The following is a 17626-nucleotide window of genomic DNA, read 5'->3' as shown; positions in this document are numbered from 1 at the left end:
ACAGTGGTGGGGGTGGGTGCTGTATGTCAATCTCAGAGTATGTGACTGTTGCCTAAAGACCAAACGATTCGGTCGTGTTGAAAGCAGATAATGGGGATCTCCGCCTCAGCCAGTACGAACAAGGGTTGCTGGATTGGAGCTCCATATTTCCGAGCCAGCAGTTGATGGAAATGCCCACTCTGTCAGTGAACCTGCAGCAGCACCTTGCTCAATGTGAGAGAGAGAGAAAGAGAGTGACCATAAAATGTAGAAGCAGGAGGAGGCCATTTGGCCCATCCAGTCTGCTCTGCCATCCAGTGAGGTCATGGCTGATCTGATAATCCTCAACTTCGCTTTGCTACCTTTTCCCCGTAATCTTCATTCCCCCAGTGATTAAAAATTTATCTCCGCCTCCAGTATTGATCTAGCATTGAGTATACTTAATAACCCAGCCTCCACAACAGCCATACTTTCCCTTTCATGCAGCATACTGACTCAGCCTGATTGTATTGCATATTTCTAAATGCTTTCTAGTACATCCCTCATGAATAGGTCATTGGGAAATATTAGAGGCTATGTCAACTGCCTTGCACTTAATCTTTTTTTTTGAATAAGGGTGCTCTGGGCCTTCTAGAATCTTAGGATTCTGTATGATACAGTGGCTCAGTGGTCAGCACTGCCGGGTTCGATTCCAGACTCGGGTATGTGTGGAGTTTGCACACATTCCCCACGTCTGTGTGGGTTTCGTCAGGGTGTTCCGGTTTCCTCCCACGGTCCAAAGATGTGCAGGTCAGGTGAATTGGCCATGCTAAATTGCCCACAGTGTTAGGTGCATTAGTCAGGGGTAAATACAGGGCAGGGGAATGGGTCTGGGTGGGTTACTCTACGGAGGGTCACTGTGAACTTGTTGGGCCAAAGGGCCTGTTTCCATACTGTAGGGAATCTTTAAAAGAAATAACTACCATCCACTGTCTCTAAAGCCACTGGTTTTTGTCCCCATTAATTTCTTGAGTAATTTTTCTCTCATTATGTTTTTTTCCCTCGTTCCCCTTTTACTCCTAGATAATATTGCACTTTTCGATTGACATCAATGTCTTAAACCATGAGGATGTACTTATTCAACTCCTCTGCTATTTCCTGCTGGCCCATTATTAGAGTGATGGTGGCCCAGTACAGATCGGATATAGATTGTGGCCCTATCTTTTGCCAACTGAATGGGGTTTACTTGAAGGCCACTGCTCTCTGGGACTCTAGCAGCTCCTCTGCGCTAATACAGAAACTTTTGTTTCTTGGTTATGATCTGGTGTTGCTCTAGGCCATTGGGATGTTGTTACTAACTTGTTTGTCTCTAGATTCTCAGCGCTTCTAGTTAAGAGAATAAAGAAATATAGGCAAGCTAGACTGATCACTGTACCAGAGAGTTGGGAGATGCTGGCTCTAAATTTGAGGAATGTTGTATTGGATTACCAACCAGCATGTGAACTGCAATGGTTCAAGAAGGCAACTCACCCCCATCTTCTCCAGGGTAACCAGAGGCAGGTAATAAGTGCTGGGCCCAGCCAGCGATGCCACATCCCACAAGTGAATTTTTAAAAATATTAATTTCTAGTGTTAAGTATTGGTGATCAACAAATCACATGGACGTCACCATCTTGCATGTATTGGGAGTTGATTTATAACCTTGCTGCAGGACTTGACCAAGTGTGAACACAGGAGGTATAGTTAATAAGTTTGCAGGGGACATCCAGATTGGAGATGTGGATGTGAAGAAGGTTACCTCAGAGTACGACAGGATCTTGATCAGATGGGCCAAGGAGTGGCAGATGGAGTTTAATTGAAATAAATATAAGTTGCTGCATTTTGGAAAGGCAAATCAGGACAGGACTTGTATACTTAATGGTAAGGTCCTGGGAGGGTTTTGCTGAACAAAGAGACCTTGGAGTGCACATTCATAGCTCCTGGAAAGTGGAATCGCAAATAAATAGGCTAGCGACGATGGTGTTTGATATGCTTTCTGTTATTGGTCAGAACATAGAATACAGGAGTTGGGAGGTCATGCTGCAGTTGTACAGGACATTGATTAGGCTACTTTTGGAATACTGCGTGCAATTCTGGTCTCCCTCCTATCAGAAGGATGTTGTGAAACTTGGAAGAGCTCAGAAAAGACTTACAGGAATGTTGCCAGGGTTGGAGTATTTGAGGCTATTTTCCCTGGAGTGTCAGAGACTGAGGGGTGACCTTACAGAGGTTTATAAAATCATGAGGGGCATAGATATTGTCAATAGACAAGATCCTTTCCCTGGGTAGGGGAGTCCAAAATTAGAGGTAGAGGTTTAGGGTGAGAGGGAAAAGATTTGAAAAGGACCTGAGGGGCAACTTTTTCACACAGAGGGTGGTACATGTATAGAATGAACTGCCAGAGGAAGTGGTGGAGGCTGGTACAATTACAGCATTTAAAAGGCATCTGGATGGGTATATGAATAGGAAGGGTTTGGAGGGATATGGACCCGGTGCTGACAAATGGGACTGGATTGGATTGGGATATCTGGTTGGCATGGACGAGTTGGACCGAAGGGTCTGTTTCTGTACTGTACATCTGAGTGTGAGTGCAGGAAGCAGATTTTCCTGGTTATTTGTCTGTGTGATGATGGCAAGGCCCACATTTACGAGCCTATGTGTAATCCTAGTAGAGAAGCTGCTGATGAGTGGTTGACGGACAACATTTGCTCAGGCTGAGAGTTTCTGCCGTACGTCTTTTTGTGACTGAACATTCCAGTTCCTCACTTGGAGATCTTTGGGCATATGAACCAGATGGCCCACCAGATAGTGGAATCTGAAGTGAGAGATTTGTTTCCTATTATTTCTAAAGCTCTGTCTCACCGATCCAGAGTTGTCATCCAATGTGGGTAAAAGGGGTAATTGAATATAAAACTTCAGTCCTCATCCCTCATAATTACTGTGTGTTAGAAGGAAAATTTGTATGTAATCTCCTGAGTATGGCTTTTGTCCATGTTGCATTTTAGTTCCTATTCCAGACCTGCTACTAATTAGGAATTGACTGGCCACATCACATAACTACATTTGCATCACACTTCCTGGTGAAGTCAAAAGGAGACCTGATTTCCCTTGTGAGAGTTGTCTTTAATAAGTCTCCCTTCCTTCAGGATGAATTAATGCAGGACCCAAGTCCGTACATGACCTCTGCAGCTGAGTCTGAGAAACGGAAGAGATCCCGAAGGGCTGTCTGGGAGAAAAAGCTGGCCATTTTGGAACGAGCCATTGAAAGCAATCCCAACAATGTGGAGCTGAAAGTAGCCCGGCTGGAGCTCGGCAAAGAATCTTGGGAACCATCCAATCTGGTCAACGAATGGAAAAAGGTGGTCTTTCTGCACCCAAACAACACCACTCTGTGGCAGAGGTACCTGCTGTTCTGCCAGAGCCAGTTCAGCACCTTTTCGACATCCAAGGTCAATGGCATCTATGGCAAGTGCCTGAGCACCCTGGCAGCTGCTCTGGATGGTACCCTACTGTCCCATCCTGCACTGCCTGACACAGAGGAAGCCATGTTTGGTAAGACAGAGTCTGATGTTACTCATGTACTCCTTGTCCTCTGGACTAGCCGTACTCATTGGCAGTTCTGTTTTCCATTTGCCTAAAGGTCCAGGCGCAGACTGTGACACAGTCCCTCACGCCAGGATTTCTGACTGTCTGGAGACATCCATGAGCTTCACATATGTATCATTGGGGTTGGAGGGTTTGAGCTACAGGGAGAGGCTGAATAAGCTGGGGCTGCTTTCCCTGGAGCGTCAGAGGCTGAAGGCTGACCTTGTACAGGTTCATAAGATAATGAGGGGGCATGGATAGGATAAACAGGCAAAGTCTTTTTCCAGGGTAGAGGAGTCGAAAGCTAGAGGGCAGAGATTTATGGTGAGAGGGGAAAGATTAAAAAAAAGACCCGAGGGATAATGTTTTCACACAGAGGGTGGTCAGTATATGGAACGAGCTGCCAGAGGAAGTGGTGGAGGCGGATGCTATTCTAACATTTAAAAGGCATCTGGAAGGGTATATGAATAGAGTGGGTTTAGAGGGATATGGGCCAAGTGCTGGCAAATGGGACTGGATTAATTTAGGATACCTGGTCAGTATGGGCGAGTTGGACTGAAGGGTCTGTTTCTGGCCTGTCACTGCAGCTGCAATAATTTTGTGTTCTGTTGGGGAACACCAGCTTGCATTTGCATAGCACTGTTACTTAATCAAATGTCCCAGGGTGTTGCATTAGTGGGTTAATATAAATAAGGTTAAACACAGATACTGGTAAATCTGAACAAAACAGGAATTACTAGTGACCATCAGCAGGTCTGGCAGCATCTGCAGAGCGAAAGCAGAGCTATCATTTCGGGTCCAGTAACACACTGTTAGAGTTCCCAACCTACCACTCACCATCCTCCTCCCCCTTTGTAAAATGTGCCAAGATCCATTTCTGTGTTTGAGGGGTGATGGTGTAAATGCAAACTGTTTGGGTTTTTACTCATTTTAACCTGTAACTCATGGCTTTGCTGGATTCAGTTCTTCTTAAAACAAATCCTGTTCTGTTCATTCTCACAGCAATTTTCCTGCAGCAGTGTCACTTCTTGCGACAGACTGGCCACTCGGAAAAAGCCATTGCCCTCTTCCAGGCTCTCATTGACTTCACCTTCTTCAAACCTGACAGTGTTGCTGGCCTGATAACCAAGGCACAGGTAAAGGCAGCCTCTTCTCACCTGCTCCATAGATTTACAGACAGTCCGCATGCATTAAATGGCATGGTTAAGTTGATCTAATAACCCAATGGTTAAGCATTGCTGTAGTGTATTGCTCTGCCATCTAGCAATACTGAGTGCTCTCTGGCCTATGCTGAGGAAGGTTAGATGGGGGTTCGTTAGCTGAGCTGGCTGGTTTGTGATGCAGAGTGATGCCAACAGCAGGGGTTCAATTCCCACACCAGCTGAGGTTACCGTGAGAAAGTTTCTGTCTCAACCTCCCGTCGCCTGAGTTTAACCCTCAGGTTAAACCATCACCCATCATCTCTCTTTTAAACGAGAGAGCAGCCCTGTGTGGTCTGATGGGACTTTGGTGCTTACTAATCTCAGTGGGGTTTGTTGCCACCACTCTCGCAGGACTAGGAGGGATAGATCCTGTTCCCAACTGTGGTTTCCCAGTCAGGTTGGAAATGTTGAGGATGTTGCCTGATGGCCAAGATCAGCCTTGCTTCTGGCTGACCCCTTCCTAGATCAGTGGTGCTGGAAGATGCTGCCTGAACTGCTGTGCTCTTCCAGCACCACTGATCCAGAATCTGGTTTCCAGAATCTGCAGTCATTGTTTTTACCCCTCCTAGGTCATCCAGCCTCTCCCTGCCACTTTCCTCTTGTGGATCTGTACCTTCCGAGTGATCATGCTTCCAGCGAGGATTGAGCAGGCAAACAAGTGTAAACATTGTTCCTCCGTGTGACCGGGCTCACAGAAAAAAGAAATCAAGAGCTGTGGATGCTGGAGATCTGAAACAAAAACAAACATTGCTGGAGGAACTCAGCAGGTCTGGTAGCATCTGTGGAGAGCAAGTCGGGTTCACCCTTTGAGTGACCCTTCCTCAGAATTATTCTGTTATTCTGAGCATCAACTGCATTTCCCTCCCCACAGATGCTCTTTATATTATTCTGAAACGAATTGCTTAAGGAACTTGGAAAGTCTGGCAGCATCTGTGGAGCGAGAAACGCAGTTAATGCTCAGAACAATTCTGAGGAAGGGTCACTGGACTCAAAGGGTGAACCCTGCTTTCTCTCCACAGATGCTGCCAGACCTGCTGAGTTCCTTAAGCGAAGTCTGTTTTTGTTTTGGCATAATATAAGGATTGGTTGGCTTAGTTAGGGGCTCCATTAAAGCTCTTCGGTCAACTTGCACCTTTATCCCGGAGGGCATACACAGGCCCTCTGTGTAGATGTACAGATCATCACCAGGCCCACCTTCATGTGCCTGTATTTGCTCTGTAAATGCCATAATATGTACAATCCCAAACAACACTAATTGTTTGGCGCTTGTAAGGTAAAATAAACATGGCTTTAGTCAGTGGCATGCAATTAAGACCAAACTGCTATTTAAAAAGGTTAATTCTCTTCTTGTCTCATGGTCTGAGGTTTTGTCTGATTTCCTCTGTGGTAAACTGCTGCGAGATGTTTTAGAACATTGAAGGTACTTTCTAAATGCACCTTTTAAATAAAATTTATACAGATTATGTTCATTTTTGGATCATTCCTGCAGACCAAGCCTTGCCCTAGATTATTCCAGCTTTTATGGATGTGCCTAATTTACCCAAGTGATAGAGGATTGGAAAACTGCCAATGTGACAGCACTGTTCACAAAGGGAGGCAGGCAAAAAGGTGATTGGCTATAGCCTGATATTTGGAAAAGTATTAGAATCAAGTATTAAGGAAATAATAACAGAACATTTGAAAAATAATATAATCAAGCAAAGTCAACGGGCCTTCATGAACCAGAAATTGTGTCTGACTAATTAATGTTGCAAGGAAGTCTCAACTAGAGTGGATAGAGGGGAACCAGAAGACGGGTTGTATTTGATCTTTTAGAAGGTGTTTGTCAAAGTACCTCACAGAAGGTTAGGTCATAAGGTAAGAGGCCACTGTGTTGGAGGTAGTTTAGTGGCATGGATAGAGGATTGGCTAATGGGCAGGAAACGAGTGGGGAGAAGGGACACTATTTCAGTTAGTGACCTGTGAACAGGGACCAGGGCTGGGACTGCAGCTGTTTACAATGTATATTAGTGACTTGGAGGAAGGAAGTGGATGTACTGCATCCACATTTGCAGACAACACCAAAATAGGTGGAAGGGCGGGTTGCAAGAGGGATACAATTAGTTTACAGGGAGATATTGATAGATTAACTAAATGGGACAAAAGTTGGTAGATGGAATATAATGTGGAAAAAATGTGAAGTTGATTCATTTTGGAAGGGAGACAAAATATTACTTAAGTGGAGGAAACCTGCAGAAAGCTGTGACACAAAGGGACATGGGAGTACTTGGGCACAAATCCCAGAAAACTAGCACACAGTTGCAGTAGGTAATCGGAGTCAAAAGATATCGTGTTGGGAAAGGCGCAGCAGGTCAGGCAGCATCCAAGAAGCTGGAGAATTGATGTTTTGGGCATGAGCCCTTCTTCAGGAATGTGGGGGAGGGAGGGGCAGGGGATGCTTAGAGAATGGGGGTGGGGCTGGGGGTGTGAAGGTAGCTGGGAAGGCTCTCGATGTGGTCCCCTTTATATTAGGGAGACAGGATGCCAACTCGCAGAACGTTTCAGAGAACATCTCTGGGACACATGCACCAAACAACCCCACCGCTCTGTGGCCGAACACTTCAACTCCCCCTCCCACTCTACCAAGGATATGCAAGTCCTGGGCCTCCAACAAATTCAAGCCACCTGACGCCTGGAGGAAGAACACTTCATCTTCTGCCTTTGGACCCTCCAACCACCAGTTTCCTCCCCTTCCCTCCCCCACCTCACCCCAGTTCCAACCCTCCAACTCAACACCGCCCTCTTGACCTGTCCTACCTGTCCATCTTGTTTCCCACCTATCCGCTCCTCCCTCCTCTCCGACCTATCACCATCTCCCCGCACCTCCATCCACCTGTCGCCTTCCCAGCTACCTTCCTCCCCGGTCCCCATTTATCTCTTGGCCCCCTTCCCTCCCCACCAACATTCCTGATGAAGGGCTTATGTCTGCAACATCGATGCTGCCTGACCTGCTGTGCTTTTGCAGTGCCACACTTTTCGACTCTGATCTCCATCATCTGCAGTCCTCACTTTCTCTCTGCACAGTAATCAGGAAGGCAACTGGGATATTGGGGTAAAAAGTGAGGTCTGCAGATGCTGGAGATTAGAGCTGAAAATGTGTTGCTGATTAAAGCACAGCAGGTTAGGCAGCATCCAAGGAACAGGAAATTCGACGTTTCGGGCCAGAGCCATTCCTGATGAAGAGCTCTGGCTCGAAACGTCGAATTTCCTGTTCCTTGGATGCTGCCTGACCTGCTGTGCTTTAACCAGCAACACATTTTCAGCAACTGGGATATTGGCCCTTATTTCAAGGCTGTTGGAGAGTAAGAGTAGGGGGTCTTCTTGCAATTGTGCAAGGTGCTGGTGAGACCACATCTGGTGTACTGGGAGCAGTTTTGGTTTCCTTATTTAAGGAGGGATGTTGAATGCAGTGCAGTTGAGGTTCACTAGGATAGTCCCTGATGTGGAAGAATTGTCTTATGAGCAAAGATTGAACAGTTTGGGACTGTACACATTGACGCTTAAAAGAATGAGAGATGACGTCATTGAAATACATACAGTTTTTAAGAGGTTTGACAGGTTAAGTGCTGGGAGGATGTTTGCCTCTTGGGAATGTCTAGGACCACAGGGCACAGTCTCAGAATAAAGAAACACCGATTTTAGACTGAAATGAGGAATTTCTTCTCTTGGAGTGTTGAGCATCTTTGGAAGTCCTTGCCACAGACAGCTGTGTATATTTAAGGCTGAGAGAGAGAGATTCTTGATCATTCGGGGATTCGGGGTTACGGGGAAGGACAGGAAAGTGGATATGAGAAATATCAGATTGGTCTTAATCCTAGTGAGTGGGGCAGTCTAGAGGGGCGGAACAGCCTCCTGTTCCTCCTCCTGACATGCTTCTTGCTCTCTCACGTGGATATAAATGATCCCTCTATATTACTTTGACAAGTCGCAGGGGCAGGTTTTCTGGTTTCTAAGCCAATATTTATCCCCCACCTTACACCCACTAAACAGTTTGCCTGGTCATTATCCTGTTGATGTTTGTGGGTGTTTTCTGTTTGCAGTTGGGCTGGTGCATTCCCTCAAGGTCAACAGTGAACACAGTATGATGTGCTTTGCAACATCCTGATGTGCTTACATAAATGTAATTACTCTGCCTTGAGCAATAGGAAGGAGATCATTAACCCAGTGCTAATTGATTTCTGATCAATATTTTGTAATTCCCTGCAGTCGATGCAGAGTTTGCAACTTTGTCCTCAATCATATAAACATTTGCTCCAACCCCCACCGGCCACTAGCACATTACAGCTGCAGTTGTGTAACCCTGAAAGGAAACCTTGCAGCAACTTCTCTGGCACCTCCCAACTGTGCAACCTAACAGCAGAAGTACAGGAAGGCCATTACCTTGGAAGTTCCCTTCCAAGTCACACACCATCCTTTTGGACGAAATTGCTGTTCCCTCTCCTGGAGTTCCTTTCTGTCAGTACTGTGGATGTATCTATACCCCATGGACTGGAATGCTTAAAGATGGAGGTTCACTGACCACCTGCTCAAGAACATTTGGATCAGGCATCAGCTGCTGGCCTTGCCGGTGAAGCCTACAACCACTGAATACATTTTTAATAAACCTTTCTCTGGCTGAAACCACCAGCACACACCAGTCACGGCATCTCTCAGACATGAACAATGGGGTCTGCAGAAACTACACAGGAGGAGCAAGGGAAGAATATGTGTGTAAGCGAGAAAGAGAGAAAGCAGTTTTCCTGTTGAGTGGGGGAGGTGGCAAATTGATCAGCATATAATTGAGGGACTCTTTGGTTGTAGAGTTAAACAGCATAAAAACAGATTCTTTGGTCCAACATCGATCATGTTCCCAAACTAAACTAGTCACACCTGCCTATATTTGGCCTAAATCCCAATAACCTTTCCTATTCATGAACTTATCCAAATGTCTTTTAAATGTAACTGTACCTGCATCCACCATTTCCTCTGGCTGTTCATTCCACGCTGTGTTTTTAGAAAAAGGTTGCTCCTTACGTCCTTTTTAAACATTCTCCTCTCACCTTTTTTTAAAAAAAAGCTCCCAAATTTTGAACACTTCCCCCACCCACCCAGGGGAAAAGACCCTTATTGTTCACTTCATATATGTCCCTCATGATTTTATAAACCTCCTATAGAGTCATACAGGTCAGAAACCTCCTCAACCTCCCACGCACCAGTGGAAAAGAAAGTCCCAGCCTATTTTAACAACCCAAACCCTCCTGGTAACACCCTGTAAATCTGTTCTGAACCCCTTCCAGTTTAATAATATGCTTCCTATAACAGGGCGAGCAGAGCTGAACTCTTTATTCCAGAAGAGATTTCACCAATATCCTGTACACCCTCAACATGACGTCCCAACTCGGAGACTCAGAAGGCCTGAACAGTGAAGGCAAGCGTGCCAAATGCCTTTTTAACCACTGTCTACCAGTGATGCATATTTCAAAGAATTAAGTACCTGAACACCTCGGGGGGGGGGGGGTTCTCTCTGTTCTACAGCAGTACCCAGAGCCCTCGCCTTCATGGTTATTGGGACTGTGTTGGCTGGAGGTTAACAAGCTGCAGGTTTACAATTTGAAGTGGCATCTTTTAAATGGTGACAGCTGAACATTTAATATTGAGAGCTGATTCTGTAAAGCTACACCAGTAATCTATCATTTCTGGATTAGCACTCCTGGCTATCTGCAGTGCAGTGCCAAATCCATATTAGTATGTACTGTGCGTGGCTGACTGAACCTACATCAGTCGTAAGCAAGTATTCCGTGGATACCTCTTGAAACCTCAACATAACTAAGAATTAGGAATGTGATACATTTTTTTTCACTGCCAGTTTTGATACCAAGTGCTGGGTACGGTGTTGGAGAAGATCCAATGGGCAAACACAGACCAGGAGCGCCCCCAAGTGGTTTTTAAAGGTAACATTCTCTGCAGGATTGAAACCTTTCAGGCCGTGTTGATGGGTGGAGCAGAGTGTGGGCCACACCAGTGCCAATCAGTGCTTTTTCTTGCCCTGTAGCCCCTGAGCTGGTCACTGCCTGTAAGCACACCCTTCATTAGTGGGACAAACACTGCTCTCGCAGTCCCACCCTCTCACGCTTTCTTGCGCACGCTTTCTGACGCTGTCTCACGTTCTTACATTCTCTGGCTTAGTTAAAAATCACACAAAATCTGGGTACCTAATGAAGGAGCAGTGCTCCAAAAGCTTGAACTCTCAAATAAACGCGTTGGACTACAACCTGGTGTTGTGTGATTTTTAGCTTTGTCCACCCCAGTCCAACACCAGCACCTCCGCATCATTCTCTGTCTAGCACGCACTCTCACACTCTGTCACTCTGCCTCTCTCACAGGTTCTCTTTCATCTATTCATACTTCTGTCAGCTTTCCACTAACTCCTACTGATTGGAGTAATGCTAGCACTGAGGATGATGGATTGTGGTTATTAGACATCAGTTCTCTCTACCCCAGTACCTCGCTACAGGGGTTCCTCAGAGTAGGGCCTGAGGCCTACCCATCCACAACAATTTTAGCAAAGACTTTCCTTCTATCATAAAGTCAGAGGGAGGAATGTCCATTATTGGTGGCATTGTTCGTTCTCACACTCTCAGTTTCTCAGATAATGAGTCTGTCGACTCTCCTGCTCCCCGTATGCTGCCTGACCTGCTGTGCTTTTCCAGCACCACACTTTTTGATTCTGACTCTCCAACAGCTGCAGTCCTTGCTTTCTCCCATGTTCATGCAGAGCATGATTTGGACAACATCCAGACTTTATAAATAACACTCGCATCCCACAAATATTTGGCAGTCTCCATCTCGTGGAAAAGTGAATCTAACCAGGCCTGTTTCCACACTGTCGGAAATCTAATCTAATCCTGCCCATGATACAATATTTAGTGGCATTGCTATTGCTGCACCCCTCACCTTCAACCTGCTAGGGGACAGTGTTCCCCCTGTCCAACCACTTGGTGGTTTCTCACACACAGCAGTCACCATGCTGTCCCTCACATGGGCTAGTTACCCTACTGTCCACACCTCTCATAATCAGGTTGCCCCTCAGCCTCTGATACTCGAGCGAAAGCAATCTAAATATATTAGGGAGAGCACCCCTGCTCTACGAAATACAGGCTTGGGATCTCTTGGATCCTCGAGGAGAAAGTGAGGTCTGCAGATGCTGGAGCGCAGTAGGTTAAAATCTTCCAGCAACACATTTTCAGATCTCTTGCATCCTGCCAACTGGGCTTTGGATGAATATCTTTTAGGGGATCTTCTGTTTACATTTGGGATCTACATCCAGCCCCGAACCGCACAGGAGAACCCACTGTGACCTGTTCTCTGTGCTGGGAGCTTAGTCTTACTCTTGGCCTTACTGCTGTGCTGCAGTATGACAGTGCGACGCAGACGGTTTAATTGCTGCTGGTTAATAGCATTGATTTCCAGGGGTTAAGGATGAGCCAGCAATGCATGTTCCCGGTAGATTCTCCCAGCCCCACTTGGTGACAGGATTACAAATTGCAGGCTCTTGAGAAAATATCAAGCAGGATTAGATGTCAGCTTTTGCTGTCAGCACAAGGTGACATATCACTTCTCCACGTGAACAGTACAGATTGCTCTTTGTATTCTATCTGGGCTTGATGACGAAAACGCAACATCGTAAATGAGAGGAGTAGGAATAGGCCATTCAGCCCCTCAAGATCAGAGTGGTGCTGGAAAAGCACAGCAGGGCAGGCAGCATTCAAGGAGCAGGAAAATCGACGGTTCGGGCGAGAGCCCTTCAAGCTCTTCAAACCTGCCCTGCTCTACTTCAAGATCTGCCCCAGGCCTCAACAACTCTCTTGTGCCTCCACCTGTTCTCTCTGAGAGAGAGAATTGCAGGCATTCAGCACCCTCTGGGAGAGGCGCAATCCCTCTGGGTGAGCACTTAAACTGCAGGGTATTGTACGCTATGGGGCAAGTGCAGGAACAAGGCGTAAGTGTAGTTTGGTGTTGGTGGGTTGAAGGGCCTGTTTCTGTGTTCCATGACTCAAAGCACTTCCTTTGCAGTTCAGATTTAAATGGATGTTCATATTCTGTCACTACGCCTCCTGGTTTGAGGCGTCCCCATAATGGAAACATCATCTTTACGTCTACCCTGACAAATCCATCATGCTCTGCAGACAGAAAGAACTTGTGCGTGCACCGCGTCAACTCTGCAAAACCAGAGGCAGCCATTCACTGGATTATTTCAGGGCAATGTCCTGATCAGTCACAGGTACCCTTCCCTGGCTTAAAACTTCATCTCAACATCCACGCAGCCCATCTCCAAGACCGTTATTATTGTTTTACACTTTATGTCTGCATAACACAGAGATGCTTGTCAGTCTGATTAACAAGTCATTAATGTAATGAATTTCTCATCACTAGTCCATTGACACCTTCCTGATTATGTTGGGATCATTGGAAGACAGCCGATTGGAAATTAGATTCACCAATGGGAGGAGAGGATCCTTTGGGGTGTGGCCCCTCTAATTCCACTGCAAGAAGTGTGGATCCTGTAAATCAGAAACTTGCTGGAAAAGCTCAGCAGGTCTGGCAGTATCTGTGGAGAGAAATCAGAGTTAATGTAACAGGACGACCCTTCCTCAAACCTGCTGAACCTTTCCAGCAATTTCTGGTTTTGTTCCCTTTGATGCCACATTCAGCAAGTCAGTGTTTTGTGTCATTGGCATAAGTTAGCAAACGGGAGGTTCATATTTATAACCCCACATATGACTCGAAGAAATTCCTGTGCAGCTCAGTTTTAAAAGTGTTCCCCTATGTTGTAACTGTGTCTCCGTGTTTGCGATGCCCCACTGGTTATTCCTCCATGATTTTCTAACACTTTGACCGGGCCTGCCTCTGTCCTGGCTGCATTGGCCTGGTGTAGCACTGACCCAGTGCCCTGTTACACGACTCATTTCTCTCATGTGCAGATCTTGTGTGTTGATTTCTCAGTGTTAGCTTTAATTAACCCTGGCTGCTGTCTCAAGTGTTAGCCTTGGTTCAGTGTCACTGCTGAACCCAAGTGTCATGGGTTTAAATGCTTAGACTGTGACTTGAACACACAAATCCAGACAGACACCAAGGGAGTGAATGTAAGACGTCCCATTGCGCTATTTCAAACAAAAGCTGGAAAATTCTCCTTGTTTTCGTGGGAAATATTTGTCGTTTACCTACCATCACCGAATTACCTCATCGTTGTTTGTGAAAGCTCGCTATATGTGGATTACCTTCAATGTTTCCTCCATTGAAATATTGTGCTGGAGATTGCTATATAAATGCAAGTTTTTACTCTTTCCACTGATAGTAACCCGACCCTGGAGGAGGCACTTAATGAACTGCAGTGATTCTATATTCGTGGGGGCATAAATTGTTTTGTGATTAAAAGCAAAATGCCACAGAAATCTGAAACAAACAAAATACTGGAGAAACTCTGCAGGACTGGCAACATCTGGGGAGACAGAAAACAGTTAACGTTTTAAGTCCAATGTAACTCCTCTTCAGAAATTGCTTGTCAGTTTGAATCTTCAAGCCTGTCCCTGTGCTCAGCCAGATAAACAACCTGTTGTGTTACTGTCAGTCTGTCAACATTCTGATGTGCGGTTTGAGCAGTGAGCCAGAGATTAAATATTGAAACACTATTAGCAAGGCTGCTTTAAATGCTTTGTCTGTAAGGCCCAGCACCATTAATATAGTTCAGGTTGCAGATAGCCAAGCGGTTAATATTCACCACACTCTCAGTAAGATGATACCATAATTAGTTTTGGGAGATTGATGCATTTTCTTATTCCTTTTTTGTTCGGTGGCCTCTTTCCCATGTTCTCCACACCTAATGGAAATGACGTTCGATTTGACAGCAGATGGGATTGTGAGAGCAGAAAATAGATTGCAGTGACATTACCAGAAACCGTTTGTAATCCACACGTCAGGGCTGCTTGATTGATCCAATTCATTTCTTTAGAATTGTGTCTTGGCTTTAAAGTCATCAGTCTCTCCTTCTGCAGGCTGTTTGCGAAGTCCGACTCCGCGCCATTTGACTCGAGGGTCTGAGTGGAGTGGGAGTGAGGTTCAGGGGGAACCTGCTGGGGTCTCTCTGAGGGCATGTTTATATACCACTGATGAAACCTTTTAACCACACACCAGGTGTTTTTAAAAAAAAATAAATTCATGTGTCAGTGAGCAAAGTCTTTTGTGCTCAGGAGTGGCTTTACAGCAAGATCATCACCGTTGTCAAATAAAGCAATCTATTTTTATCTCCTCCCTCCCCGCTGTGCCATTGGACTTTTGCTGTTTCTTCCCCCTCCTGTTTTTCCATTTTTCCATACTTCAGAATAAAGAGTAACAACTCCAGACTGAGGAAATATTGATGGTAACAACTCATGTGTCCCAAACAGAATCTGAACAGTTCCTAAAAGAGCTATAAAACTAGATTGAATGCAAGAGACTATAGTTACTACCGAGAGAATCTTTGAGAGACTCAGGTTTGCACAGGGATCTCTGAGCAGAGGTTAGAGTAAGCAATTGCCTTTATTTCATTTATTGCCGATAATGTAATATTTTTGAGATGAATCAGCTGTAATGTTCAGTAAAACATGGAGGCTGATCAGTTTTCAAATCCATCTCCACAGTTGCAGCCCAGCCTGAATGGAATTATTTCTCTTTTCCTCACGGTTGGGTTGTTTGTGTGCCAGGCGCTTTGGATGGAGGATTTCAGAAGGCATCCAAAACTACATCGCCCACAAAGCCTTCAAGGTTCTCCACTCACCACAGTTGCCATTCTTCAATCTTTTCCACTCAGTTGTGACCACAAATGTTCTCTCAGGAAGGATGTGCTGGATTTGGAGATGGTCCAGAGGACGTTCACAAGGACAATCCCAGTGATAAGAGCTTAAGAACTAGGAGCAGGAGTAGGCCGTCTGGCCCTTCACGCCTGCTCCACCATTCAATACGATCATTGCTGATCTTTCCATGGACTCAGCTTCACTTACCCGCCCTCTCACTGTATCCCTTAATTCCTTTATTCAAAAATCTATCTATCTGTGCCTTAACGAGGTAGCCTCAACTGCGTCACTGGGCAAGGAATTCCACAGATTTACAATCGTTTGGGGGAAGAAGTTCCTCCTCAACTCAGTCCTAAATCTGCTCCCCCTAATTTAGCAGCTATGGCCTCTAGTTCTAGTTTCACCTTTCTGCTCCTAACTTATCTATTCCCTTCACGATCTTATGTTTCCGTAAGATTCCTCTCCCCTCGTTCTTCTACCATCCCAGTCTACTCAGTTTTTCCTCATGAGTCAACCCCCTCAACTCCGGAATCAACCTAGTGCACCTCCTCTGCACCCCCTCTAGTGCGAGTATATCCTTTCACAAGTAAGGAGACCAAACCTGCACACAGTACTCCAGGTTTGGCCTCACCAGCACCCTGTACAGCTTCGATGTAATCCTCTGGATAAAAGCAAATTACTGAGGATGCTGGAATCTGAAACCAAAAGAGAAAATGCTGGAAAATCTCAGCAGGTCTGACAGCATCTGTTAGACTCGAAACATCAGCTCTTTTCTCCTGACAGATGCTGCCAGACCTGCTGAGATTTTCCAGCATTTTTTCTTTTGGCTTTGATGTAACCTCCTTGTTTTTAAACTCCATCCCTCTAACAATGAAGGACAATATTCCATTTGCCTTCTTAATTACCTGCAAACCAACTTTTTGTGATTCATGCACAAGGTCACCCGGGTCCCTCTGCACAGCAGAATGCTCCAATTTCTCACCATTTAAATAATAATCCATTTTGTTAGTATTCTGACCAAAATGGATGACCTCTCATTTACCAACATTGTTCTCCATCTGCCAGGATTTGCCCACTCACTTAATCTGTCTCCATCCCTCTGCAGACCTTGTGTCGTCTGCACACTTTATTCCACTACACATCTTGGTGTCATCTGCAAACCGTGACACAGTACACTTGGTCCTCAACTTTAAATCATCTACGTCTGTTGTAAACAGTGAGAAAGGGCTTGTCATATGAGCAGTGGTTGGGGATTGTGTGCCTGTAGTTGATGGAGGTTAGAAGAATGAGGGGGATTTTGACTGAAACTTAGACAATGCTGAGAGGCCTGGATAGAGTGGACGTGGGGAAGATGGTTCCACTAGTAGGAGAGGCGCGGAACCAAAGACACAGCCTCAGCAAAGGGGGTAACCCTTTAGCACTCAGATGAGGAGGAATTCCTTCAGCCAGAGAGTGGTGAACCTGTGGGACTCGTTGCCACAGAACGCTGTGGAGACCAAGTCATTGAGTGTATTTAAGACAGAGATAGGTTCTTGATTAGTAAGGGGATTGAGGGTTACAGGGAGAACTCAGGAATGGGGTTGAGAAATGTATCAGCAACGATCAAAGGGTGGAGTGGACTTAATGGACTAAATGACCTAATTCTGCTCCTATAATCTCTGGTCTTGGCGTTTCTCTTACCCATTATATTTCTTGCAAACTCCTGAAACTACCTTTGCCCTGCACATGCCCTGTCATGCCCCTATTTGGATTTAGTGGAAAATAATCCCAGTTTCGGGATGTGTTACCACAGGATTTTGTCAGTGTTGTTCTGCTTTCATCGGACTGTTGCTCCTTTTTCTTTCCCATTGCTCCCTGAATGTACTGAATCATTCTGACGGTTGGCATTCTCCGACGTGGCAGTGCAGCTAGGATTACTGGCAAAGTGGGTGAAATATCTGTCGCCATCTCATTGTGGGTGATGAGTGACCTGGCTAGTATATCCAGAGACTTGGC

At 45.6% G+C, this 17626-nt stretch overlaps 1 protein-coding gene across 2 annotated transcripts in view; it reads left to right on the top strand.

Moving 5' to 3' along the window:
* nrde2 (NRDE-2, necessary for RNA interference, domain containing) overlaps positions 1-17626 on the top strand; it is a 72299-nt gene that overhangs the window by 35787 nt on the left and 18886 nt on the right. For both annotated transcript variants that reach the window (XR_009644992.1, XM_060829461.1), the window contains exons 6-7: positions 3144-3549; positions 4585-4718. Coding sequence is in view for 1 of the 2 variants with exons in the window: in XM_060829461.1 (XP_060685444.1) it covers positions 3144-3549; positions 4585-4718 (540 nt within the window). In the remaining variant the exon portion in view is untranslated. The remainder of the gene's footprint in view (positions 1-3143; positions 3550-4584; positions 4719-17626) is intronic.

The sequence above is a fragment of the Hemiscyllium ocellatum genome, chromosome 8 (genome assembly GCF_020745735.1).
Source record: "Hemiscyllium ocellatum isolate sHemOce1 chromosome 8, sHemOce1.pat.X.cur, whole genome shotgun sequence".
Lineage (NCBI taxonomy): Eukaryota > Metazoa > Chordata > Chondrichthyes > Orectolobiformes > Hemiscylliidae > Hemiscyllium > Hemiscyllium ocellatum.
The sequence above is the reverse complement of the archived record's forward strand: the minus strand, read 5'-3'. Positions and strand labels throughout refer to the sequence as shown.